Source organism: Zingiber officinale, chromosome 2B, assembly GCF_018446385.1.
Source record: "Zingiber officinale cultivar Zhangliang chromosome 2B, Zo_v1.1, whole genome shotgun sequence".
Classification (NCBI taxonomy): Eukaryota; Viridiplantae; Streptophyta; class Magnoliopsida; order Zingiberales; family Zingiberaceae; genus Zingiber; species Zingiber officinale.
The window spans coordinates 150649108-150677060 of record NC_055989.1 but is presented as its reverse complement, the minus strand read 5'-3'; the positions used below and the strand labels follow the sequence as shown (position 1 = coordinate 150677060).

Below are 27953 nucleotides of genomic sequence, written 5' to 3'. Positions count from 1 at the left end.
CAATCTACAATGGTTTAAAAGAGATATTTTATTTTTATTAAAACTTTCCTTTTTTGTAATCATGATTTAAAAGAAAGGTTTTAATTTTAAAAATATTTCCTTTTTGTAGTCATCTACAATGTTTAAAAAGGGATTTTTAATTTTAAAACTTTCCTTTTGTAGTCATCCACAATAGAAAATTTAAAAGAGAGATTTTAATTGTTAAAATCTTTCCCTTTTAGCCATTACCAAGAATTATAAAAGAGGATAGATGGTGCCTTAAATGAAATAATCATCTACACAATTTCTATTCCTCTTCTATTCTCCTTGTGGTCAGTTCCCTCATATTCTTATTCTCCCCTTGCTTTCTCACCTAAGGCCGGCGGCATCAAGAGGCTTCAACCATCTTGTGACCGGCGGGTTACAAGGAAGAAAGAAGAACAAGAGGTGGTGTTCCTATCTTTGATCCCTTGGTGGCCGAAAGTCTTGGAAGAAAGAAGGACTTGGGTGCTTTTTGCATCTTGGTAGATCGTCGCTCACATGACGTCCAAGAGGATGAGAGGAATATAGCAGAAGATCAAGAGGTCTTTAAGCTACAAAGAAAGATATAACAAGTTAATTGTTTCCACTATGTACTAGTTTTGTGCTTTGATTGAGGTCTCTGTAGTTTAACGTAGGGTTTACTGTAAGGAGTTTAAATATTCAATTTCTTTGAAAGGCTTTGACTAGGAAGTGGTGGATGATTTCATACCCAAGAAAATCGAGTGTCTCGCCAATGACTTGGAAGTCAATCTTTGAAATAGATATTTAATCAACTTTTATAATATGGTTTAACTTCTGATGAACACATGGAATGAACTTGAATTAATAATGTTAAGTTTCGTTTGCAATCCAATTTTAACTTCTGTGCTTTTACAATTTTTTTTACAAGAAAAATAGAACGAAATTCCGAATAGCGTCAACAGACCTACCCGGACTTACCGTTTGTATATTATTTATTATTATTATTATTATTATTATTATTGTGAAGGGAATAGTTATTATATGATTTAATGACCATAGGTTTAAATTGCAAAAACAATCGTGCATTAGTAGGAATTGGTGCATCAGATTTTTTATTTATTTATATTTGTAGGTGCGTATTTGATGTTTGCGTGCTAAAAGATCATAGAAAATACTTAATCCAATCGATCCAAATATATTTTATATAAAGTTAAATGAAAGGAAAAAAAATCCAAATTCATGAAAACATCTTCTCTCTAAGGTTGACCAATTACTAATTAATTGTCTCTGGAGCAATAGTTCAGTAGAGCATTCAGTGAAAAATAATTACTAACTAATCAATCTAATTATGCTCACAATTAAATTACTTATTTGAAATTGACCAAATTAATATTAAAATAATAACATGCATAAGAAAAAAATCTTAAAAAAATACTCATAGACACGTAAATTCATAATCCACCATGTCACTTTTTGTGAATTTCATCATTCTTAAAAATAGATATATAAATTCATAATCCACCATTTCACTTTTTGTGAATTTCATCATTCTAGATATCTATCCTTGAATATTTCTCTATGTCTATCCTTGAATATATTTTTGAGATTATTTTCTTGAACATATTATTTTTCTTAAGGGTTTAATGAAGAATAAAGGTGACAAAATTCAACCGCATCAAGCCATCGCATGATAGTCGATTGAAGGAACATACTCCACTTAGTTTCTTAGCATTTTATAGAGAACATCACCATATCAACATCTCTAAATAAAGTAAATCAAAGTAATGCAATAATAGAAGAACATCAACATTTCAACATCTCTTCACAATGTAAATCAATGCAGCACAAATTGTATTTCAACCATCTCTTCAAGAGGTAAATCAAAGTGATACAATTGTCAAGAACATCGCCATCACAACATGTCTTGGCGAAGAATAAATCCAAGTAATACAATTGTAAAGAAGTAAAAAACCACACCATTTCAATATTTCTTCACTAGGTAAATCAAAGTGGTACAATTGTAAAGAACATCATCATTTCAACAGTTTGCAGTAAGATAAATCTAACTGATACAATTATAAAGATCTCAATCAAAGTAATACAAATATAAAGAACATCACCATTTCAACACGACTTCAAAGGTAAATCAAAGTAGTCAAAAGACACTGGATTCTAACCATTATGACTGAATTGAAAATGAAAAGAAATGTTGCAGCAAGGGTCTCATCACAAGAACAATAATAACATTTTCCCAACCATTCAGGCTATTTTCCACTCGCGACAAGCTTGGAACTATTATGCAGTAGCTCATTCTAGTGGCAGCTGATTTTGTATATGTAATAAAGAATATACAAAATCTCAAGCTAATCTAGCAAAAAGAAGGAAAACAAAACCACGTTCGCATGGTCTGGAATGGGAATCCCACAACCATGTTTAATTTGATGCAAATAACAAAGGGTAAAAATGATACAAGCAGGCAAAGAGAAAATGCCTAAAAAAATTAAACCTACATAACCATCGAATACCTACTTGATGTCTTGATCAAGCCTGCCTCCTACAATCTGCCTCCCATGTCTCCTCTCCACAGGTCCATTTCACTGCCTAAAACCTTGGCCCTTGGAGAAAAATGCATGTTGACTGACGCAACTGAATTTGACACTGCTCCACCAACCAACATTCTACCTCCCATCATGTTGGTACTCAGAGGTGTTACCCGCACTTGCTGCTGAAACCCTGGGATCATGTTGAATATAGTTCTTTTCTGGAGCCCGCGAATGGTCTCTATCTGCTTCAAATTAGATGGCAATGGCTGCATATAGGGCTGCTGGTAGTCTGTGAGAATTCTTCCATTACAACCTAGAATGTTGTCCTTGGCCAGATAATGAGATGTACTGGTTGGTGTCCCTTGGTACTTGTAAAAAATAGAAGCAGTCTCTGGCAATGATGAAAACCCAGTCTGTATTCTCTTCCCATCCCAGAAACCATAAGTTGTTTCTAGGTTTACTTGACCTGAACCAGCATTTACTAGTTGACTAGCACCTTTAACCTTACTGGAATCGGTCATTTTTGAAGCACCGTCCATCTTGGACAATAAAGATCTTTGATTATATCCATGGGATGATGAACCAGATTTCAGTGTGGATGTACTAAGGATTTTACCAAAAAGTTTCAGATCTCCAGGTCTGGGTTTCTCTTCATCAACACCAACATTCTTGAAACAAGTTCTGAGTTTGGCCTCTGATTGATTTTCACTTGGATATATCACAGTAGTTATTGAGTGTGGAGTGGAGATGTTGCTTTCATGCTGGTGCTTATCTGATGCAAGAAAATGATTTGGTTGGGAGAGACTGTCTTTTCGGTTTTCTACCTGATGCTGACTAAGCTGCTCAAGTGCAGGAGGGTTAGTTTCCCCATTGGCTTCTTGTTTGAGTGAATGTAGCGGAGAGCTTTTCATAATATGCATATTGTGATCAACTTGGGTGAGTGGTAAGTTTGTAAGCATATATTGTTGGTCGAGATCCATTTTAATCAATTTTTGACCCTTAATCCCATGATCCTTGGACTTAAAAGTAGCTTTGGATAATGTGCAAGGAGAGTCCTCAAAACATATATTAGATGGATCTGATAGAAATGAATTCAATGGTACAGAGTGCTTATCTTCCTGCTCCAATAAGATGGACTGCAGATTCTTTGCAGTAGATGGGCATGTATTTGCTGAGATTATTGAAGATCCAATTTGAACTGAAGCTTTTGCACACAAAGGCAGGCCATTTTCATTGGCAATGGAGCTGATGTTGGTTGATTTTTTGTTTGACAGCCCAACCTCAGCAGCAAATGGTGACTTCGAATCTACTTCCTTCCTCGTACTTTCGACAGGAGAACATCCAACAGTCCCTCTAACAGGGGAAATACTAGCAGTTATTTGTTCTGGCTTCGGTTTGAGACATTCTGCAACTGGCTCACTTTTTCTGATTAAGACAGCAGGCCCCGGAAGAGAAATAATACTTCTAGTTTCATCAAAATTTGCTTCTCCTGCAGAATCTGCAGCCTCACATTTTACAGCTTCGTATCCTGATGGAGTAACAATATTTTCCTTTAGTGGAACATCAGATTGAAGATTGTCCACATTGGGTGTCTGCTTAACATCATGAGAAAAGGACACTACCTGCTTATCAACTTTATCCTTGCCCTCCAGAATGCCTTTATCTACTACGCTATCCTGTTCATGTGATCTCTCGGTTTCAACATGAAAATCAGTGCTTGCACAATGGGTGATCCCCTCATAACCATTGGTCGCCACAGGCTGGGAGACATCATCATCAATTTTGGAACAAGATTGTGTGCTGCAGACTGCAGAATTAGTCTTGATACAACAGGTATCATCTGTGTCACTTCTTCCTCTGTTTGTTGGGTTTACTGGCTTAACCTCGGTGGCACAACCTTGATTAATTGCATCAAGAGAAAGGCACTTTCGAGCCTTGCTAAAGAAGATCTTACATTGTTCTTTTGATTTTGTCTTCACGTAATCTGCAATCCTCGTGAAATTCTTTCCATACATGCTTAAAGCTTGGATAAACATAGTCTTCTCTTCATCAATCCAATCAGCTGATTCCATTTCTCCACAACCTTCATCCGAAAAACAAGTAGCGTCCATGTCCAGGTTTGTCTCATCCTTGATCTTCTTAGCAGGATCAATAGAACTAGTCTCATGTGAGCTGATAGTCTCTGAGGATCGAGTCCTACAAATCCCTGCTAATACATTAGCAGCCATAGATTCTCTTTCTTGAGAAGATATGTTAACTTTATCTGTCCCAAATAAATAAACAGAATTTCTAGATGAAATATTTCCTGCATGATTTCCAATCTTTTCAGTATATTCATTTTGTGCCACCATAACTGATGCTGCACTCAATAAATCAAGAGATTCAACATTTTTTCTGTGATTCCAATTCTCTCGTGATGATACAAGGTAGGTATTGGCTGGTAAAGACTGTTGTTGCTTTCTAAGATTCAACTGTTTCTTCACATTTTTGAAGCCTTCTGATTTGTGGTTTTTGTAATAAAATTCAACACAATCTGCGATGCTTTTATGGTCTAGAAAGGAAGAGATCTTAATAAAATCTTTACCATATCTGGCAAGCATCTCCATGAAAACTTCTTTCTCTTCTTGCGTCCATGGGTTTATCATTGCTCTTTCATTCTCAAAACTCAGAGGGTCTTCTATTAATCCATTATTGTTAACAAACGTATCGTACCTCTGGCTCTTATCATTTAATAGTGATGGCATCTTCAAATGATTTCTAAAAGGCTTGATATGTAAATCTGACAGCAATTTACTTGCACTGTGCATTATTTTTGTAGTAGAACCCAAGGATAATTTACCTGCTATGAGTATCATAAAAACAATATTAGCTAGAAGAAAAAAATAGAGAATAGACTATAAGAATCTTTTTAAGAAAAATGCAGGATAGATAGAAATGCTAAGTACACATGAAAAGAAAATGATGTAAGAACTGTAAGCAACATTATAAAAAAAAATCTAAAAAAGATTAGCTTATCAAAATGCCTACTTAGTCAACATCAAAATGAAAAAAAACGAGAAGGAACAAAATCTTGATTAAACTACCTTAACAAGAACAAAAGCTACAGACTTAATAAATCTGAAATAACAAATTCGAATTAAAGTTTCATCGGCAAATATATATAGTAATTTGCAGAGGCAAGCCTAAATCCTTTGCATGTTATATATTTTCTTTAGGAATTATATATATATGCAAGTTCTTTAGAAAATCCATGAAGCCATAAACAATTATACTTTAAATTACAGTCGCAAAATTTGACAGCTACACATACTACTAACAGTTTCATTTGTTGGTAAATTTCAGCTTAGTCCAGGGAGGATCTTCAACTAAAGCCAACTTATATTGAGATAGGCAAAACACTAGACAATTTCATCCTGAGACAGAACATTTTGCAGAACTCAACTAAAAGAAGCTGTGAAATCTCAAAGTTAACAATAACTTAGAAGATAAATTTTGTCAAGCGAAGAAACAAAGTTGATGATAGCCAATATGAATTTTCCATCAATAACAATTGAGAAGAATATATCTGGTATATCAACAATGACAAGAAGGGCAGAATTGATAGCAACATAAACACCTGTGGCTGTGCTCAATGTCACTTAAGATAATGTGCAAAAGAAGCATGCCTCACTTTTGCCAGCATGCGCCAGGATCTTTCGCCTTGTCCCTACACCATCCACCCCTCAGGACCTAGTTGTGCTTAGTCGCTTTAAAATCACTGGCTTGTGATTATTTAATGTATCCAGCTATTATGATGCTAATTCTGTAAGAGCAACTGATTGCCATGCTAATACTGTAATTTTGAATTAAGAATTATTGATAAATAAAATTCAATTAAAATCATAATAGATATAAATGAGGTTTAAGTATAATTACATAGTGAATAAATATATAAAATAGCTAATAACTCTTGAGAAAGACAATGTCGAGCTAAGTAGGATATGAAACGTGCAAACAGGGATGGGATAAAATACAAACACTATTCCACTACAAATTGTTAGAATTTTTCCAGATGACTAGAGGGATGCATATTTAAATACCATAATATTGTATACCAGCTTGATTAAACCACAAAAAAAGGGATGTTGGCTAATTAAATATATATTACAAAAAAAAAATCTTAAAAAAACAAAAGAGACTATATTTATGACTAACCAGTTGAGGCAGATCGTGATCGGTTTGAAGACCGTTGCTTTTGAGAACTATTTTGAATTGAAGGATTGCTAAGTTCAGACTGCTTGTTTAATTTAGTGCGAAGTTTTTTATTCCTCCACGACTGATGTAGCACCCTAAATTTAAGAGCAAGAAGCCGTAGTTTGAATTTCTGTTGCCGTTTTATTATCGAAAGCTTCTCTTTGATTTGCTTTCCATGCTTACAAAGTGATGTAAAATTAACAAATCCCCAAATATCTGACTGAGGCAGATGTTTTGAGAGTGCCATATAAAATTCCTCCCAGGAAAGCTTTGAAGTGCCCCTGTTGGATTTATTCATTATGTTTACTAAATTAGAATCTGGCATCCCCTGCACAGTACCATCAGCACCTACACAGATGCTGTCATTCGCAAAACTTCCTCTATCAACTTCACTGGGAACCATCAGCCTCCCTTCAACCATATCTGATAGTTCAGTAGCCTTCAACCTTTCACCTTCAATTAATGAAGCACTTGCAGCTGATTTCTCCAAACTGCTACCAAAGGGTTCCTTTTCGAAAGCAGACGAAACTGTTTCTTCAGCCGCAGTTTCATGTTCAACAAATATTCTTGAAGACCTGAGCTCATTGTCTTCAAGGGCTAACAATTCCACATACTCCATCCGCTGATCTTTCAAATGATTATGTTCAATTGATAAATCATCCAATGGCCCTTTACTCAGCTCAGAAGCAGCAGCATCTGCTGATTTCAAAGAGTCTAGATAAGCATCAGCTTTAGTATCACAAATCATTGCCTTGAGCTCCTTTTCTAGTAAATCAATTTTATTCTCTATCTTTTCATATGCATTTGAAGCCTGCAGCTTTAATTCCAATAGTTTGTTCATAGAAAGCCTCATTAAATCGGAATCGCCACCAAAAGCATCCTCAGGTTGAACCAAATCAGCAAGCAGGGAATCAAGCAAACTCATAGAATTGACTTGCAAACAATCCAAATTAGTGAGGACTTCCTCATAGGAAGAAGGAAATGTGGATCCAGGCAAATCATTATTTTGACTCAGACTAGTGTCATTATTCCTGACCCTGCTGCAAAACTTATCTTCAGTGCCTGTTGTGTCACCAAAATGAAACCATACAAATTCTAAGTGAAAAATGATTAAGGCATTAAGCACATGGATATTCTGCTTAAAATTACAGGCTTGGAATTCTTCAAAGATCAAAGTGAAAAATGACTGAACGTGCGGTTATTTCATGGAAGAATCAATAAGCTACCAACAAAATCCATAAAACTAGATAGTCAAGTAAAAGAGAAGATTACTCACTTTACAATAATAAAAACTAATAGAAACAAAGGGCTGTGGACAATATATACACACAACAGGTACAATAGTTTTGGAACATTTTGTTCCAAGCGCAAGTTTTATGATTGCTATAAAAAGGTTTAATACTATATGTTGTTGTCCCTGTATGTCCGTAACTATGAGTTACAGCTTCCTAAAAAATATAGGGAATCGATTACACTGACTCAGAATGCCAAAAGTTTTGACCCCAATTAATCTTCCTATAAAAGAGGCTTTTGTTGGAGACCATGTGATTGGACCAGTTGGAATAAATTATATCATGGAGCAGATTGCTGGCACATAACGAATCTAAATTTTGATACCATAGTCCCCTATCACAAAATAGAAACTCCTAGATGTTGTATTGTGCATAGTATACTACCATTAATTTAGGTTGATTATTCGGCCCAGATTGTCAAGATAATCATGCAAGTAGATCAATTTTGCATGCACTAATTCATGCTAAATAGAATAAATGAATGCACAGCAATAAGGATTGAATGATTTAGGACTAGCTGAAAGATATGTAAATAAACTCAGCTAAAGTTCGAATGCATAGTAATACATACTATGACAATTTTATATATAATTACTAACATCAAGCCACATGAATGAACAAGGGATCAACTAAAAACGATGACATCCTAGGAACTAGAATCAAACTAAGCAATACATGAACAATAAAACGTACATTCCTCATCAGTTGTCATGAAATCTCATAGGGCTAGCAAAATACCAAATGATTTGTCCATAAAAATATGCCATGCCAATATTTTCGATGATCCAATCAAAGTATTTATATATGATCAAAGTCTAGGTCATTAATGAACAACTAATAAGATTAGGAAGAACTGAACATATCTGAGAAATCTAAAGCAAAAACCGATGAGGAGAAATTTATGCCTAAAGTAATCTGAGAAATCAGCAACCTATCCAAGATAGCAAATGAAGAACCAACAATAAGAAACATCAACTCACCTGGTGAAGAGCTGCATGTAGTTGAACATGTAGTTGATGGTGACAAGCATGCACCAACAGAAGGTTCTGTAAATCCTTCCACCTTTTGCTTCTCATACTTGGCAAGCCCTTGCCCCCATCCAATTCGTGGTTTCTTAAAAGCACTTTCAGTTGAAGCAAAGGAAGAAGCTACCGGAGCCTGGACAAAAGTTTCCTTCTCCACATGTGACCACAGCTTAGTTCCAGCGTCATCCATCTCAGTTCTACCGTTCTTAGCTGAGGATGAACGGCTCCATTTCTTCCAGGGTATTGAACCCAATGAATGGTCCCGATGATCAAATATTTGGCCTGAGCCCAAACCATCATCAACAACATCACTTTGATAGTTGTTGTTCGGTGAGGTCTGAGATGTTGAAGAAACCAGAGCAGTGACAGATCTGTGAGAGGTCACATTGATTTCCTGATCGTGTTGCAGTCTGGGGAAGTCAGTTGCATTGGGTTCCCGGTGTTGCCCTCTGGAAAAGTCAGTCACATTGGTTTCCTGACGGTGTTGCCGTCTGGGAAAGTCGGTCGTATTGGTTTCCTGATGGTGTTGCTGTCTGGGGACGTCACTGCCATCACGGCCAGGGGATTGACGAAGAGATCCTCGGTTCTCCCTACTGTATACGCTGCTGCCGTTGCTGCGGCAGCCACTGAAGCAACTAGTAGAAGGCAACCTTAAATCATCATCTTCCATCCAAAATCTGTCAGAACGAGACGGTACGAACACACGTCCAGCAGAGTCCTCCGGATACACCTGATGGTAACCTCCGCCCTGCCGATAACGAACTTCATATAGAGAAAACCTCTACAAATTAGAACGAAAACGGAAGAACACAAAAGAAAACAGAAAGAAAGACCGCAAGATTTTATATAGATAGCACGGATCTGAAAAGACACTAGAGTGAGCTACTTCACCTGAAAGATGTCGGCGGGGGGAGGCACGGGAAAAGTCACAGGAACCGTGGTAGGACTCCCTCCACGTCAAGGAAGATGAGGAACCGCCGCCACTTCCACCAAAGGCCTCCCCGCGCTCGTGCCTCCGGTGATCCTTGAACGCGTACTCCTTCCGCTCCCATGGCAATGGTTCGGGAGGCATCAATGATCAATTTACCCAGTTCCAACGAGCATCGAGCTCAAAAACCCCACGGCTATATAAATAAATCAAACCCTAGGAACCTTCCTCTATCCAAAGGCCCTCTGGCCGTCCCCGGATACACGCCGATCCCTGACGTTTCTGCCGGCGTACAGATCCAATAAATCGCAACCAAACGCGCACTAAGAACGCTTCTTTTTTCTAGAGTTTCTCCTCCTGTCGTCGAAGAACCACAAAAAAGTAAGGACAAGATATCTTTTTTCGCACCTATTCCTTCCGCAACCCGAAACAACCCAAAGAACGAGCCTTCGGACAACACCGAGGCAAGGAACAGCGGAAGCAACTCACTGTTTCCGCTCTCCGATGGTCGCCGCCGGTGGCCTAAGTCCTGCCTATCACCGGTAGAAAAGCCGGACGCCGCGCCACGCTGTGGAGAGAAGAACAAGAGAAGAAAAAGGGATGCGAAAACTGAACCCACAAAAGAGGAGCCCAAAAGCCTGGACTTCAATGTCACTCCGACGGCCATTTAACTCGATTTCATTCCCCTTCACGTCCGAAAAAATATATAATAAATGATTAAAATTGCTAAAATCTAAATTATTTTTAATATTAAATAAATGAATTTTAGTATTAATTAAAATTACTTTAATATTTCTTAAAATTATTTAACTATGATTAAAAAAATATTTTAGTCTCACATTTTAGAATTGATAATTTTATGAGGAGAGAAGTTTCTATAAATGCTTTGGGTCGATGAATAAGAGTTTGTTACCTATAGACGTGCATGTATTATATTGCACACACAAGGCGGAGCTACGCTAGTGTGTGTATATATATATAATTAGTTAATTTAAATTATAATACTTAATAATATTTATATTTTTTATATCATAAAATCAAAGAGTATAAAATGTCTAATAATAATAATAATATTCAACTTTCAAAAAATTCTCTAAGTTTACAAAATGTGTCAACAAAATGACTAACAAAGCTATTAATATAAATATCAAAAGTAATCTTCTAAAAACTTCTTGATTATGAAGAATGTCAATAATAGATATCCAAAAACTTATCATTAGAGGGGATGACAAAATATTATTGATAAAAAAAATAATTTAAAAACAACTAAACAGTGCAAGAGACAAAAAAAAAAATAAAACATAAACACTTTCAGTCATCCAAAAAAAGTTTAAAAATATATTTTGAGTAGGAAATTGGACGATTAAAGGTAAACCTTAAAACTAACTATAGATGTCAGAATAAGTTTCAATTTGATATCTTAAATATCTCATGATTTAATCTAAATTAAAAGTCATAATCTCTCAAAATTTTCAGGATCGATTATGAAACTTTCAGGATCGATTATGCACGATCCAAAATCAATTTGTACTTTAGTATCGTAGAATCATAAATCCTATGATTCAGAATTGCAACGGGCTAATTAGACTTAACCAATCTTTATCACCTATGTCCAACAACTAATTTTACTTGTTATTATAAATTAAATTAAATTTCTTATAAGTTCTTTTAACCTACATATAAAATTTATTTTTTTAACTTTGCTATAAGTTACGCAAGATAAAATTTACTATAATTTATGGAAAGAGATTTTGTAACTGTTTTTTAAAATCTCTAGAATAATTTTCATCTATGTACAATTTGAAGCCTTCCAAATAAAATACTAACATATTAGCTAAATTAAATCAAATAATAATAAAAGATAATAGAAAAATCAATAAAAAGAACAATCTAATAGAGGTGTGTTGGAAGTTTAAACTATGAAGGTTTATCTCTTTCCATTATGACAACAATCTACATTGTCTTTGTTGAATCACAAGTGCAAGCATGAACTGGATGGCCAAAATTTGATGCTCTCCCTACTTGTGTCTAGCTAGAAACTGTTACTCTGACTGCAAGTTTAGGAGACGAAAAGAGGCATCATTGGACCTCCAAACATATGTATCCGGTCTAACCGCACTTGCAGCATAATGCATCTCAAGGGCAAACGACTAGATCTAGCACCTTTATGTGGCCAACCGAGATCACTCGGGTGTTGAGACTACTCCCTTGCTGCTAAAACCCTGGACCTCTTTTGCAGTTCAAGATCAGACTCGTGCCGGCTGGGAGTTCTTCAGCATACTTCTTGATCATTGCAGCTCTGATGATTCCAGTTTTGTTCAAATGCAACGAGGTCAGAATTAGCTCATAAGTATTGCCGCTGCTGCTTTTTGTGATTCAACCATTTCTCCACTTCTTTGAAGCTCAAAGACTTGTGGCTTTTGAGATAAAATTGAATGTGTCTTCTTTCGATCCATTTTGGGCAACAAACCTGATGCACTTCCAGTTCTTGTCGTTTACAAGCATTGCTGCCTTCTTCAAATTGTTTCAGCAAAGCTTCATCTGTGAGTCAAACAGCAAATTACTTATGAAGTTCATTGTCTATGTCATAGGAACCAATGTTATATCACCTGCACTGAGTAGCGAAACTCTTAGACTAAAGCAATCCCCAAATGAAATGTTGCCAAGAAAGATATCAGTAACAAAGATTACCGTGGAGTCGATGAGGTAAATGGCATTTCATGTAAAAACTACTTAGGAAAGAGAAGACACTATTTGCGTATCGAAATATCAGCAACACTTCTTAAATATGAATTGTTTGTTACTCACATCTTGCGACGCCTCGAAACACTTCACTAAGTACAGATTCCATCATCTCACAGCACGACTAAATACAACAAGCATATCAAACAAACACATTTTAAGATTAGTGTAGAAGACACCCTTCTTCAAATCACATATGGAGAGGATTTTTCGCCTAAGTTTTAAACATTAAGCAATTGACCATCTATTTTTTTCCTTGATGTGCTCCTTCCTATCACAAGTGTTAATTGTTGAACAAAGAGATTTACTGCAAAACAATCTTGACCTTAGACTCAATCATCGATCCAAATTGATTAACACATTGATCTGACAGCTCTAGAGGACACTTTCATAGAAAAGTCTGTGAAGAGCTCCAACATATTAGTTTCCTTCGAACCTTTTGAAACCATCTCCTACACATGCACCTATCCAATCAAAGAAGAAATGTAGTATTTCTTAAAATCCTTCGACTTCAAGCATGATAAATGCACAGGGAGGAATTTTGCAGTTGTCGCTATCTTCACCTTCCAAGAAATTTTGAGAACTCTCAAGTATATTACCTTCCTCAATGTTCTAAGGATGCAAATTTCATCAGTCCCTTCATAGGTGATCTTCTAGAGAAGGACTGAATCACACAAACATTAATCTTTCATTATAATGTATTTAGAAATTACACTACAAAAACCATAATGCCCGATTATTATACAATCATCTACTACAATCCAGTTAATCGATATATAATACTTATGTATTCATATATTGTAGTTTTAAGTTTCAAAACCGATATAGAGACTCACAGTATATGAGTATAAGGTTCATAAAATTTAAAAGACATCCTCCAGACTAACAAAGTGGACACTCGCACTGGAGATTTTCAATGCTGAAGTGGACACTCCGACACTTAAAATCTATCTGAATCTAAGTTAAATGCTAAGTAAGTTTGAGCACGAATGTTAGGGATCTCAAAAGGTTAAGATGAGTTGAAGGAACTATAAATGTTTGGCAATATGGTGTCAATATGTCAATCACCTTCAGACCAACAGAACAGAACAGAACAAATTAAGAACTCTGATCACAAAGAATAACTTCATCCAAATTCATCTTTAGTTTCATACCAAGAATCGATATCATCTACATAAACTAATCACGTAACAGCAAACAAAACCATGTACAAGTCTCACGTTCAGAGACGGATCTATAGACAAATAAAAGAAGATCATGCTTAGCAACTGCATTTGGTGATCTAGCAACTTCAACCTCAAACACGCAATTGCAAGGGAAGCATATGCGGGTGATGTCAAATATGCCGAAGAACATCAGGTAGCGAGAGGAATACCAAGTTTATTTGGAAGACGACGGCTGCAGCGCCCTAATCATGATATCATACTTCTTCCCGTCCCCGGAAGCAACGTCCGGAGAGGGGATACCTTCTTCGTATCCAACGCCGACGAAGTTTCGACAGTTTCGGCAGAACAATTTGGCCCTCCGTCTCAAGAACCCCCAATCATGTCTCGATTTGAAGTAGGGACGACAGCGGAGCTCCTCCACCTGAGAGAAGCGGCTCTCGTCCACCGATATGAACGAGACGATCCCCTTCTTGATGGACTTCCTATATTTGGAGCCAATATTGGTCATGTGCCGGTCGGTGGAGCTCAGGTTCAGAGCGTAACCGCAAGAGCCACAGCTGCGCCCAAAAACAACACAAATACGACGGATTTATCAGCAAACGCTCGAGATTTAGACCGGGAAGTAACGAAATTAACGATTTATGGCGTCGATTTCTAACCAGTAAGTGACGGATCGAGGGGGGACGAAGAGATCGGACGCGCCCACGGTCGGTGTCTGGGGTTGTTGGAAATCGCCGCGGCCGCGGAGAGCCATTTGGAGTGCTTGACGATTCTCCAAGCGACGGAGTCGATGCGGTGAGGAAGGCGTAGAGGAGGGAGGCGATGGGCGGAGCGGCGGAGACGGTGGCGAAAGAGGTGGGAAGATGCGCTGGCCAAGCCAGTCGCTTTTATTTTCCCATGAGGCCGATGAACGGTGGTCGGACTGTACATGTGTGCACCAAGATTCGTGTGACGTAGCTTGACCCGTTGGGAAAGCGTGTTGGCCGACGTGGTTAGCTGTTTACTTATGAGCCTAAAAACAGAAGGCGAAAACGAAAGGACGAATAGAATGACATTATTTATTATTATTATACATTAAAAATATTAAAATAATTCTTCGCTTATTCTTTTGTATAGCTGATCTTGTCCCAGAGTCAAAACGATAGGGGTTGAAAGACGTGATATTTCTATTGACTATTGGACTCCGAATCAGAGAGAGACGTGCGATCATAGCGGTGTCAGTGTCGAGCCGGGGAGGGGTTTTCCGACGATGTCCCTCCGACGCTTAAGTCAATTACCAGTGATGTAGAAGAAACGAGGAAACCAAGTAAGAGAGTAACAGTAGCTACACTAAAGATTATGCATATCTCCGTTGAAACTTGAGGTCCTTTATATAAGGTTTCGAGGAGCGCGCGTATGTTCCTCGAGACATGCACATTTCTCAAAGTTTTCCCTGAAAAGACGTATCAGGAAAACTAACACCATACCTCAATGACCCGAGCATATCTTTGACATGACAATGAAAACTTCTATCGTACGATCCTCTATCTGTCTATGCCGCCAACCATGTCATCTGTCGGTGGCACGAATTCCTACAAGAATATCGACTGATCCTCCATTTGTCTGTTAGTGGATCGAGCGAGACAATCGCTCGACCAACCCTTAGTCATTAGGATGGTCTAGCTCTTTGGCCCAACGGAACGGTCGCTCGACCAATATTCCACTGTCCGAGTTTCGTTGTTGTGCTACGATCCCTTTTCGTCGGTTCCAAAGTTTAATGTAAGTCTGAACGAGTTAGCTGCTCGGCGTATGTCTTGTTTTGAGTGTCGAAAGTTCGGTACTTGACCGAGCTGTGGTGATATATGATCGATACTTCTTTATCCCGGTCGGATGAATGAATTATTTGACCGATCAACGATACATGAATGTTGACCATTTAAATCTTGATTTTTATCATGATCATGACCCTTTGAGGGATGGACTCTTGTTACCGAATCAATGGCAAAAGTAATTTTAAGAATGTATAGAAGAGCAACTTATTTTCATTGGAGTGAGATTATGCTTATCTTCCTTGTTCTTAATCCTTGCATAGAAGTTGTTCCTTTCGTCCCTGCAAGTAAATAGAGGCCTAGTTACTAGGCGTCTAGGTCTTCAATAGCGTCTTTCCTTTCTCCTCGCTTTTCCGTCACGAACCGGCGTAAATCGCTCTCCAAAATCCAGAGGGACCCATGGCTCGATCCGAACCGGGCCGAGCCGGAGACATCGAAGTAGGACGCAGCAGCGCGCGCCTTGGGCGGTGCGCGTTCACGTCGCGTTCGTTGAAGTAATTGCTCACGTGAGAATCGCCGCTCCAAACGGCTTAAGCCCCGTCCACGGCACTGGACGCGGATTGTCGTCGCTGTCAACGATGATGATGTAATACCACCGCTCACAGTGTTTAATAATTCATCTCCATTTAAAAGAAAATTGAATCAACTGACACGCGTCCAGGGATTTTTTAAATAAATTTAGATAATTAATTTTAGGAAAAAATCATTTATTTTTTTTAATTATAAGGGATGCCTATTTTTAATTTTTAATCAATTGTTGCTCCAACATTATATTTTATAATTACTATAATAAGTATTTATTTTGTTCAACGACATTGAAGTTGTAATAATTATAAAATTATAATTACTATAATAAGTATTTATATCTGTCATATGAATACAACAGACTGAAGAAACCGATTCTAAATTTAATATATATATATGACAGGAGATAATAATATCAAGTAGGCAACTGAATTGTTTAAAAAGATATCTAAAATTTTATTGTTATCTCGATCTTTAAGTCTCAAATTATCTAGTATCATCGTTAAAAAAGCATTCTATATTAAAAAAAAAAATCAAATATTCATCAAATTCATTCTAAACATTAATGGGGATTTGACCAAAGGGTACCCCCAGGTTTGGTAATTGACAAAAAGCTTATCATAATTTGATAATTACAAAGGTGCACGACTTTGTTTGACCTCCTGTTCACCAAAGCTCACTTTTTAATATTTTTTTCTTCTTATTTGTACTTTTTCCCCCTTTTTAGATGCCCCATGGAAGTTTAGTATTGGAGTATCTCTAGAGAGTTTAAAATGAATAATGTAGGACATCGTTAGATTTATTGTAACTCTAGAAATTCACAAGACCTAAAAATAGGTATAATTTGAGCTTCTTAGATTGATTGGTGAATTTTAATCAAAATCTGCTGATGGATATAAGATATTTAGATTTCTATAAACCTGCATCCATTAGATAGAGTTGAGTGAGGGGAAAATAGATATAATGTTAAACATTGGCTCTGATCAAGAAATACTATGAACATGGTGTCGAGAGAGTAGACCACACTGGGCCTGATCTTAGAGTAGATCACACCCAACATAGTCCTGGTCTCCCCACACGAGGCCCACATTTTCTTGATCTGCTCTCAGACTGGGACCAAGTTGGTCCTAATCTTCCCGATGAATGATGATGACCTCCGATGAAGACAAACTCCGAGATCTGAAGAAACTCCTCAACGCACCTGCGCACAGTGAGACAAGAGCCAACAAAACATTAGTGACCTAAAATCGGGGTGGGAATCCTTGGCTAGGTCCTCCGACGCTCAAGTCAGTTCCTCTCAGAGATGGAAGAAGAAGAAGAAGAAGAAGAAGAAGAGGAATAACTAAAGTGAAACAGAGTTTTGATGATAGAATTTGCGTACCTTACCAACGGAGAAGATCCCCCTTGTTATACTGCCTCACCTGACCTTTGTAGTAGTGAGGTGGTCCCTGGTTCGTTAGAGTTTGTTTAAGAGATGAAGTTATCTTCTATACTTCGTGCAATAATCCTTTAAGGAATCTTTTTTATATATTAGATGTACTCATTTTGTCGTTTATGACTTGTATTGATAATGAAGACATGTCATCATAATTGAAGAAGATTCTAGAAAATATTTCCCGCTAAATGTTCTATTAAGCATGTCTAGGCCGATCGTTCAAACCGGCATATATCAAGAATACCCCTGTTGAATATATCTCGGTCGATCGTTCAAGCCAGCCGTATATACTGTTAAGAATGTTTCCTGTTGAATATGTTTTGGCCGGTCGTTCAAACTAGTTATATATACTATTCAAACTACCTTCTGTTAAATATGTCTCGGTCGGTCGTTCAATCCAGCAGTATATATGTTAAGAATGTTTCCTATTGAATATGTTTTGGCTGGTCGTTCAAGTTGGTTATATATACTGTTAAAACTACCTTCTGTTAAATATGTCTCGGTCAGTCGTTCAAGCCGACCGTATATGTTGTTAAGAATGCTTCCTGTTGAACTTGTCTTTTATGCACGGGCGGGCTTTGCCCGGCCGAGCATATATGAACACATGAGTGCTCGCTCGGCCTGCGATCGACCGATTATGTGCTGAGAATTTTATATAATGCTGAATGCATTTATGCTCGGGCGGGCTTTGCTCGGTCGAGCATATATGAGCATGTGGGTGCTCACTCGGCCTGCGGTCAACCGGTTATATGCTGAGAGTTATACAAGGCTAAATGCCTTTATGCTCGGGCGAGCTTTGCCCGATCGATGCCTGATCGAGCATATATGAAAACATGGGTGCTCGCCCGGCCTGCGGTTGGTCGATAATGTGCTGAGAATCTTATATAAGGCTAAATGCCTTTAGGCTCGGGTGGACTTTGCTCGGTCGAGCATATATGAGCACGTGGGTGCTCGCTCGGCCTGTGGTCGACCGGTTATATACTGAGAGTTATATACAAGGCTAAATGTCTTTATGCTCGGGTAGGCTTTGCCCGTTCGAGCATATCTGAGCACGTGGGTGCTCACTCGGCCTGTGGTCGGCCGGTTATATGCTGAGAGTTATATACAAGACTGAATGCCTTTATGCTCGGGTGGGCTTTGCCCGTTCGAGCATATCTGAGTACGTGGGTGCTCACTCGGCCTGCGGTCGACCATATACCTTTCCCATCTCTTTAGACCTAAACTCCTCCTTTGCTTGCTCGGCTCATCTAACATAAACCGTATCACTAGCCTCCCCTTTAAGTCTAGTCAAAGGAGGTGTAACCGACTGACTAGACATAAGTCTATTTCTGCCTTTTTGTTATTCACTGTAGTGATCTCGTGACTCCCTCTACAGTGATTCCGTGACACCCTCTACAGTTATCCCGTGACACCTCCAGCAAGTTAAATAGAGGTGTGATTCTAACTTCTGCAATATCAACCTTTACTCTTTCTTGCTTCACTCTCCCCCAAAGATATTATTAAGTCATGGCTTTGGATCTCCCCTTCTGGGATCAACTATTATCTGAGAAGGAAAAGTCTTTGGCTGAAGCTATGCAAGCCTTAGATCTACATTATTCACATCAACGAGAGCTAGAGGTACGTTTACTAGCCGCTCAATCTCATGTTCACTCGGAAGTGGCTCTGAGGGGCAAAACTTATTTGGATTTAAAGCAAAAGATTGAGGAGTTTGATGATCTAAAAGCCCAGCACGCTTCAGAGATAACCGTTCTAACCAAGAAGGTTCATGTAGACGATTTACTGATATCACAATAACAATAAGACTTAGACCAACAGAAGGCTAAGGTGAATTTTCTGCAAGCTGAGTTAGATCGGATTAGATCAGAGATAGCTTCTCAGTCACAGGTCCCAAAGGGTGAATCACACAAGCGCCAGAGGACAAAACGAACTTCTCCCTTTTGTACAGGCTGTCATTCTATTACACGCCCATACCTAGGATGGGGAGACCAATCTGGTAGCTCCAGGGAGCGAGGCAAGTAGAAGGTTATTTCTGATAGATCATTTGAAGTGATAGAGGGGGGGGGGGGTGAATATCGCTCCTTTTAAAAACTATTTCTTTTCTTTTATATCAAAGTCGTGCAGCGGAAATAATAAATGAGACAAGGTTATTTACTTCGTTCGGAGTCTAGCTCGACTCCTACTCGAAGGCTTGCGGTCCTTGACCGCACCGGTGAGTAAGGCACTATAATCTTTCTTTCCGAAATTCTCGGAAAGAAGTGAATCATACAATGGAGCAAGATAGTAACACACTACTATCTTGCTTTAAAAGAAATTACAATGCAAGCTTTAATTAAAATATACCGACAACAAAATTGTAGATGGAGCTTAGGTCGACACTTTAGGATGCAGTAGCTTGCTGAGCTGATGAAGTCGAGTTGTTCACAGAGCAGGAATTTTTTTATCAGAAAAGTTCTATCAACGCTTCTGGCTTCGAGCATGTTTTATAAGAATTTTGGACGTTCGGTCGACTGATCCCTCTGTTCAGTCGACTGAACCTGCTCCCTTCCATTCTGGCTGAAGTCCGAAACTGGCTCGATCTTTTGCATTTACTGATCTTTAATGGTTCGGTCGACCGAACAGTCAATTTCTCTGTTCGTCGAAATCTGCAGAAATCTTCATTAATGGTGCAATTAATTTTGATTGGATCGGTCGACCGATCCCTGAGTTCGGTCGACCGATCATCCCTTTTTTCCTTTGCTGCTGATCGGTGTTGATGAATTGGCTAGGCTGAGTCATCATGGTTCGATCGACCGATCTTACGGTTCGGTCGACCGATCAAGCTTTGATCTGACTTGGACTCAGTTTGATCTGAACTGATCTCTGGTCTGAGTTAAGCTGGTTCGGTCGACCAATCCTCCTGTTCGGTCGACCGATCAGGCCGAATCTGCAAAACAGAGTTTAAACAATATTCCTGTAAAACAAGTGTTAGCACAGTAATATAATGCATGAGTAATATAGACAGTAGAACTGTCTTGATCTCAACTTGGAAACCTTCCCGGTTTGTTCAGTTGGATTAGCGACCTAAGGTTGTTCCCTTCGGGAACCCGACCTCACTGTCGCTCCTCCAGTTTGTTTACCTCAACCCACCTGCCAAACTCTGATCCTCCAGATCTAGTTTGGACTTTTCACTTAGCCTTGATTGGCTCCCCAGGACTTTCCTTCGATCTTCGGCCCTCCAGACCTCTCGATCATACCACCAAGCATTGGGTCCCCTTGACCTGCTTGGATTTGCACCTGGGTTCCACAATCTGCTAAGACTTTTCTGCCTAGCCTCCAGCTAGGACTTTCCCGGTTGAGTAAACATCCTGCACACTCAGTCAACTTGTTAGATCATAACAAGACTTAACTTGAACCTTTGACAACATCAAAACTCAGGTTTGATTCTGGTGCAGCTTGCACCAACAATTTCTTTACCAACACGACTACCCAAATAAAAGTTAAATTTCGTTGGATGATAGATTTTCCTATCGGCAATAGTACCGGGCAAAATATTCCTGATCTTATGAAAATTTATTTTTATCCCACAGAACGTGATAATGAGTCGGCTTACTCGTCCCCTGCATTCCCAAAACTTGTTCAGGTTGTCATCATACTACACGTCCATACTTGGGGTGGGAAGAACAATCTGGTAGTTCCAGAGAGTGAGACAAGTGGAAAGTTATTTGCATACTATATCCGTCTATAAGAGATTTTCTAAAGTCTAAGAGTTATGACTATATTTCTAATGATAGTGTAAAATTCTATATTTATGTTTGATTATGCTATTTACCTTGCTAAGTGTTTCTTGTAGTTGGTTACGTGAGGACTGGTCGAATGAGGAGTCCTATATGTATGCTCGAACAAATATGAGTTCGATCGGACTTTAGGGTTCTCTTCTGCATGCACGGTCAGTCGAGATTATAATCGATTAGGACCTCTTCCTTGTTTACAAATTTTATTTATTCATTTACATTTTAAGATTTACGCGATTTTTCAAAGTGGTCTCGTTGGTAATTGGTCCTTCAATGGAAAGAGAATGCTCGAAGTAATGGCAGTTCAGTTCATGATTCGATCTGTTCTGTTCATCATAAATGCCCCATCCTCGGCAAATGCCACGTATCCTTTTTTCTCTTTTTTCTAGATAACCCTCGGTACGTTTTTCATTCCTGTCCTATCATACATTCTTCTTGACGGATCAACAGCTTTCTTTTACCGAATCATTTTATTTCAACGATGATCCTTAGATCATCCTAAAATCCTAAGTCTTTTTTAACCCTTCGTTGTTCATCTTCTCCCTATTACTCTCTGGCGATTCTCTTTTTTCGACTTCCTTTAGTTACCCGCGCTTCTTCATCTTCCCTGTTTTCCTTCCATAACCTCTTCTCCCTTAGGATTCAGTAAATCATTTACTCTTTTAAGTGTTTTAATTTCTCAACATAGCTGAAGAATCTTTACTTCCTTATTTTTACTTACAAAATGTAACCTTACTATCATTTCACACAGCTATATGCTTCGAGACTACATTTGGGCAAACTAGTTGTAGATTTGGAGAGAACCATTCAAACTCTAAAAGACAAAATGGAGGAATTACAAGTTGCGTCCAACCTCCCCAATAATGAACTCCTTCAGCTATGGGATAGGGTGAAGTCACAGGTTGAGTTTACTGCTAATTTAGAAAAGACTCTATAAGACACTCGTCAAATGCTACAATCCTAGGAGGAGGGAAAAAGAAACTTAGAATTAAAATTAGAGGGGCTTAATTCTACACTTAGTGTTGAAAGGGCTTTAAAAGATAAAGCCCTCTCGGATGTTACTCACAAAACCACCCTGCTGAACCAACTGGAACAGTCACATGGTTAAGAGTCTCTTGAGTTAGCCCCAGAGTTGGCCACCAAAGACTTTACCTTGTTCCAATAACAAGAAAGACTGCAAGCCCAAGATTTGCAGATAAGCTCACTCCTAAAAGAATTAGAGGATGCTAGGTAGAGAAGACTAGCCTACAATATGAATTTCAAGCTTACAAGGCAGGCGAGGAAGAGCGCTGGCATAATAGGCGCAAAGCCTATTTAAATTCCCCTGAATTTGGTGAAGAGTATGCTAAATGAATTGCAGGAACCCTCACTCACTTAGTTGACAGAGTAATCCAACAACTGAAAGAAGGGGGTTATCTATCTGAAGTTCCTCCTCACTTATTCATAGATCATCGAAGACTCAACCGAGAACTCCCAAAAGACCTTTTGAGAGAATTTGAGTAAACTTGGAATTTTGTAATTGTATTTTATCACAATTTCATAGCTGATGTATACTATTTGTTGTTTATAAAATGTTAATGAAAGTTCATACTTACTTGCTTTCCCTCGTGTGATTTCCTTTCTTCAGAACCACCTAAGCATTTGTATAAATGAACTTTTTTGATATGTTCACCATATGTAGAGAAATATTATAGAAAAATTATAATCGAAGGAAGTAAATCTCAAAGTTATCATCTGAGTGATATGTAATAATGAATAAGCTTCCTTTCTGACGCCTTCCAGGTCCGTATGATAACTTAGTTGCCTTGTTCATATATGAAGCATTTTCGACTTGTCCACTGGACTGGTCTAATTTATATACACGGGCGAATTTAAATATCTGCTATGTGAATGTTCCTTTGTACTTTCCTGACTGTTTAGAAAACCGGTTGGATTCATGCGCCTGAGTGAAATTGGATATATGCTATATAAATATTCCTTCGGGCTTTCATGACTGCATAGAAGACCAGTCGAGTTTGTGCGCCCGAGCAAAATTGAATATATGCTATATAAATGTTCCTCCGGGCTTTCCCGACTGCATAGAAGACTGATGGGGTTTGTACGCCCGAGCGAAACTTGAATATCAATAAGTACTGTTAATGTTCAAACCCATGGTTGATCTTAGGGAAGATTTAAAGTCTTCGGTTCCCCCTAAGAAAACCTGGCCGGTCACTTCTTAGGGTCCCCGATCGATTGTTATGAAGGTTTAAAGTCTCCGGTTCCCCCTAAGGAAGCCAAGTCGGTCACTTCTTAAGGTCCTCGATGGACTGTTATGGAGGTTTAAAGTCTCCGGTTCCCCTAAGGAAGTCAGACCGGTCACTCCTTAGGATCCCTGATCGACTGTTATGGAGGTTTAAAGTCTCCGATTCTCCATAAGGAAGCCAGGTCAGTCACTCGTTAGGGTCCCTGATCGACTGTTATGGAGGTTTAAAGTCTCTGATTCTCCCTAAGAAAGCCAAGTTGATCACTCCATAGGGGCCCCGATCGACTGTTATGGAGGTTTAAAGTCTATGGTTCCCCTTAAGGAAATTAGGTCGGTCACTCCTTAGGATCCCCGATCGACTGTTATGGAGGTTTAAAATCTCCGGTTCCCCCTAAGGAAGTCAGGTCGGTCACTCCTTACGATCCCCGATCGACTGGTATAGAGGTTTAAAGTCTCTGGTTTCCCCTAAGGAAACTAGGTCGGTCACTCCTTAGGGTCCCTGATCGATTGTTAGGGAGATTTAAAGAAAAGTATGCATTTCTCCCACATAATATTGCTTGTGATTGTTATGTTATTTGTATTAACAATGTTCCAACAAAATACATAAATGACTTACAGACATGTTCGTTATGTTCTATATGGTTGTAAATGATTAGCACTCCAAGACCGCTCGAGTTTTCTTCCTTTTGCATCCTGAAGATAATAGGCGCCTGAAACAAGTTTATGTATAATTTTGTTCATATATGAAGCATTTCCGACTTGTTCACTAGACCGGTCCGATTTATATACCTGAGCGAGATTAAATATCTGCTATGTGCATGCTCCTTCGTGCTTTCCCGACTGTGTAGAAAATCTGTCAGATTCATGCACCCGACTGAAATTTGATATATGCTATATAAATTTTCCTTCAGGCTTTCCTAATAGCATAGAAGATCGGTCGGGTTTGTGCACCCGAGCGAAATTGAATATATGTTATATAAATGTTCCTCCGGGGTTTCCCAATTGCATAGAAGACCGGTCGAGTTTATGCGCCCAAGCGAAACTTGAATATCAATAAGTACTGTTAATGTTCAAACCCATGGTTGATCTTAGGGAAGGTTTAAAGTCTCTGGTTTCCCCTAAGGAAGTCAGGTCGGTCACTCCTTAGGGTCCTCGATCGACCATTATGGAGGTTTAAAGTCTCAAGTTTCCCCTAAGGAAGCCAAGCCGGTCACTCCTTAGGGTCCCCGATCGATTGTTATGGAGGTTTCAAGTCTCTGGTTCCCCCTAAGAAAGTCAGGTCGGTCACTATTTAGGGTCCCCGATTGACTGTTATAGAGGTTTAAAGTCTTCGGTTCTCCTTAAGAAAGTCAGGTCGGTCATTCCTTAGGGTCCCCGATCGACTGTTATGGAGGTTTAAAGTCTCCGGTTCTCCCTAAGGAAGCCAGGTCAATCACTCCTTAGGGTCCATGATCGACTGCTATGGAGGTTTAAAGTCTCCGATTCCCCTTAAGGAAGCCAGGCCGGTCACTCCTTAGGGTCCCTGATCAACTGTTATGGAGGTTTAAAATCTCCGATTACCCCTAAGGAAGCTGGACCGGTCACTCTTTAGGGTGCCCAATCAACTGTTATGGAGGTTTAAAGTCTCTAGTTCCCCCTAAGGAAGCCAGACCAGTCATTTCTTAGGGTCCCTGATCGACTGTTAGGGAGATTTAAAGAAAAGTATGTGTTTTCCCCACACAGTATTGCCTACGATTGTTATGTTATTTGTATTAACAATGTTCCAACAAAATACATAAATGACTTACAGGCATGTTTGTTAAGTTCTATATGGTTGCAAATGATTAGCATTCCAAGGCCGCTCGAGTTTTCTTCCTTCTGCATCCTAAAGGTAATAGGCGCCTGAAATAAGTTTCTGTATAATTTTATAAGGTCCTCTCCATTGAGGTTCTAGCTTGTTAACATCTCTTACGGGCTTGATGCGCTTCCACACCATATCACCTACCTGAAAGAATCTCGAAATAACTCTTTTATTATAATTCTGTCTCATTCGTTGCCGATAAAAAATAAGTCGTGTTGCTTCTTTATCCCGCACTTCCTCTATTAAATCCAACTCCATAAGGCGTCGATCTGCATTGTTGTCATCATAAAGTCTTCTTCGATCAGTCTTTACTCCAACCCCAATGGGAATTACTACTTCACCACCATAAACCAGGTGAAAAGGAGTAATTCCTGTAGCTTATCGAGGAGTAATACGATATGCCCACAATACATTGGGTAGTTCATCTACCCAGCTGCCACCAACATGATCCAGCTTGGTTTTGAGTCCTCTGATAATTTTTCTATTAGTCACTTCAGCTTGTCTATTACTCTGTGGATATGCCACAAAGATAAAAGCTTATATAATGTCGTAATCAGAACATCATTTTTAATTTTCCTCTATTGAAATTGTCTTCCATTATCAGAAACTATTTTATGTTGAATACCAAATCTGCAATCAATATGTTGCCAAAGAAATTTGATAACTGCATGTTCTGTAATTCTAGCCAATGGTTCTGAATCCATCCATTTAGAGAAATAATCTACTGCTACCAACAAGAACCTTCTCTGAGCAGGCGCAAGAGGGAAAGGTCCTAACTATATCCATGCCTTATCGATCAAAAGGACAGGATACTATATAAGTCTTCAATAATTCAATAGGATGATGAGAAATATTTTGATGTTTCTCTTATATGACTGCCACAAGAACCTTGATGCACTTCTTGTAGAATATACAATATGTCATCTAATCCCACACATCTGAGAAGAGGACTAGAGAAGACCCTTTTATATAAGTGATCTCCGATCATAGTTTATTGGCTTGCCCTTTTCTTAAATACCCTAGCTTGTTCTGCATCAGTGGACAAAATTCCTTGTCGATCGTAAAAATAGAATGATTGGTGTTCTCTATTCATCTTAAATTTCTAGATTATCCTGTGATACAGTGATGGTATTGGGTTTACCAGCTTCCTCCATCTTCGTAGCTTCAGATCCAGGTGAATAGTACCCACAAACGACGTCAAATTTGATCCTGTATGAGATCTGCGAAGATGAGCACTGGTTCTGATGAATGATGATGACCTTCGATGAAGACGAACTCCGAGGATCTGAAGAAACTCCTCAACACTCCTGCGCACAGTAAGATGAGCCAACAAAGCATTAGTGGCCTAAGACCGGGGTGGGGATCCCTGGTTAGGCCCTCCGGCGCTTAAGTCAGTTCCTCTCACAGATGGAAGAAGAAGAAGAAGAAGAAGAAGAAGAAGAATAACTGAAGTGAAACAGAGTTTTGATACTAGAATTTGCGTAACTTACCAACGGAGAAGATCCCCCTTTTTATACTACCTCACGTGACCTCCGTAGTCGTGAGGTGGTCCCCAGTTCGTTAGAGTTTGTTTAAGAGATGAAATCATCTTCTATACTTCGTGCAATAATCCTTTAAGGAATCTTTTTTATACCCCAATGTACCCATTTTGTCGTTTATTACTTATATTGCTAATGAAGACACGTTATCATAATTGAAGAATCTTCTAAAAGATATTTCCCGCCAAATGTTTTATTAAGCATGTCTAGGTCGATCGTTCAAATCGACCATATATCAAGAATACCCCTGTTGAATATATCTCGGTCGGTCGTTCAAGCCAGCCATATATACTATTAAAAATATTTCATGTTGAATATGTTTTGGTCGGTCGTTCAAGCCGGTTATATATACTGTTCAAACTACCTTCTGTTAAATATGTCTCGGTCGGTCATTCAAGCCAGCCGTATATACTCTTAAGAATGCTTCCTGTTGAACTTGTCTTTTATGCTTGGGCAGGCTTTGCCCGACCGAGCATATATGAGCACGTGGGTGCTCGCTCGGCCAGCGGTCAGCCGGTCATATGTTGAGAATCTTATATAAGGCTAAATGTCATTATGCTCGGGCAGGCTTTGCTCGGTCAAGCATATATGAGCACGTGGGTGCTCACTCGGGCTGCTGTCTGTCGGTTATATGCTGAGAGTTATACAAGGCTAAATGCCTTTATGCTAAGGCGAGCTTTGCCCGGTCGAGCATATATGAGCATGTGGGTGCTCGCTCAGCCTGCGGTCGGTCGGTAATGTGTTGAGAATCTTATATAAGGCTAAATGCCTTTAGGCTCGGGCGGACTTTGCCTGGTCGAGAATATATGAGCACTTGGGTGCTCACTTGGCCTGTGGTCGGCCGATTATATGCTGAGAGTTATATACAAGGTTTAATGCCTTTA

The 27953-nt window shown here is 38.9% G+C and overlaps 2 protein-coding genes across 6 annotated transcripts; both read right to left on the bottom strand.

Annotated features, from left to right (window-relative positions):
• Positions 1–2205: 2205 nt before the first annotated feature.
• On the bottom strand, positions 2206–10649 carry LOC122047842. 3 transcript variants are annotated; one of them, XM_042609344.1, is made up of 5 exons: positions 10493–10648; positions 9967–10360; positions 9031–9837; positions 6720–7820; positions 2206–5367 (listed from the first exon to the last, which is right to left on the bottom strand). In XM_042609344.1, exons 2-5 carry the CDS (start codon positions 10145–10147, stop codon positions 2537–2539), a joined length of 4920 nt encoding a protein of 1639 aa, XP_042465278.1. In that variant the 5' UTR covers positions 10148–10360; positions 10493–10648; the 3' UTR covers positions 2206–2536. The 3 variants fall into 3 exon arrangements, with proteins under 3 accessions (XP_042465278.1, XP_042465279.1, XP_042465280.1); XM_042609345.1 differs by having other exon boundaries at positions 2206–5364; positions 9967–10649; XM_042609346.1 differs by lacking the exon at positions 10493–10648 and having other exon boundaries at positions 9031–9823; positions 9967–10104.
• A 1254-nt stretch (positions 10650–11903) lies between these two features.
• Positions 11904–14786, bottom strand: LOC122047840 (uncharacterized protein At4g08330, chloroplastic-like). Of its 3 annotated transcripts, none has more exons than XM_042609343.1 (3): positions 14571–14786; positions 14121–14468; positions 11904–12617 (listed from the first exon to the last, which is right to left on the bottom strand). In XM_042609343.1, the coding sequence occupies exons 1-2, from the start codon at positions 14663–14665 to the stop codon at positions 14126–14128; spliced, it is 438 nt and encodes a 145-aa protein (XP_042465277.1). In that variant the 5' UTR covers positions 14666–14786; the 3' UTR covers positions 11904–12617; positions 14121–14125. The 3 variants fall into 3 exon arrangements, with proteins under 3 accessions (XP_042465277.1, XP_042465276.1, XP_042465275.1); XM_042609342.1 differs by having other exon boundaries at positions 11904–12612; XM_042609341.1 differs by having other exon boundaries at positions 11904–12544; positions 14571–14785.
• Between the last annotated feature and the right edge of the window lie 13167 nt (positions 14787–27953).

Coding starts and splice junctions, on each gene's coding strand:
- LOC122047842 (XM_042609344.1), bottom strand. CDS start 10,147: ATGCCTCCCGAACCATTGCCATGGGAGCGGAAGGAGTACGCGTTCAAG. Junction 9,838..9,966: donor CCCCCGCCGACATCTTTCAG/GTGAAGTAGCTC, acceptor CTCTATATGAAG/TTCGTTATCGGCAGGGCGGA. Junction 5,368..6,719: donor ATCACGATCTGCCTCAACTG/GTTAGTCATAAA, acceptor TGATACTCATAG/CAGGTAAATTATCCTTGGGT.
- LOC122047840 (XM_042609343.1), bottom strand. CDS start 14,665: ATGGCTCTCCGCGGCCGCGGCGATTTCCAACAACCCCAGACACCGACC. Junction 14,469..14,570: donor CCTCGATCCGTCACTTACTG/GTTAGAAATCGA, acceptor TTTTGGGCGCAG/CTGTGGCTCTTGCGGTTACG.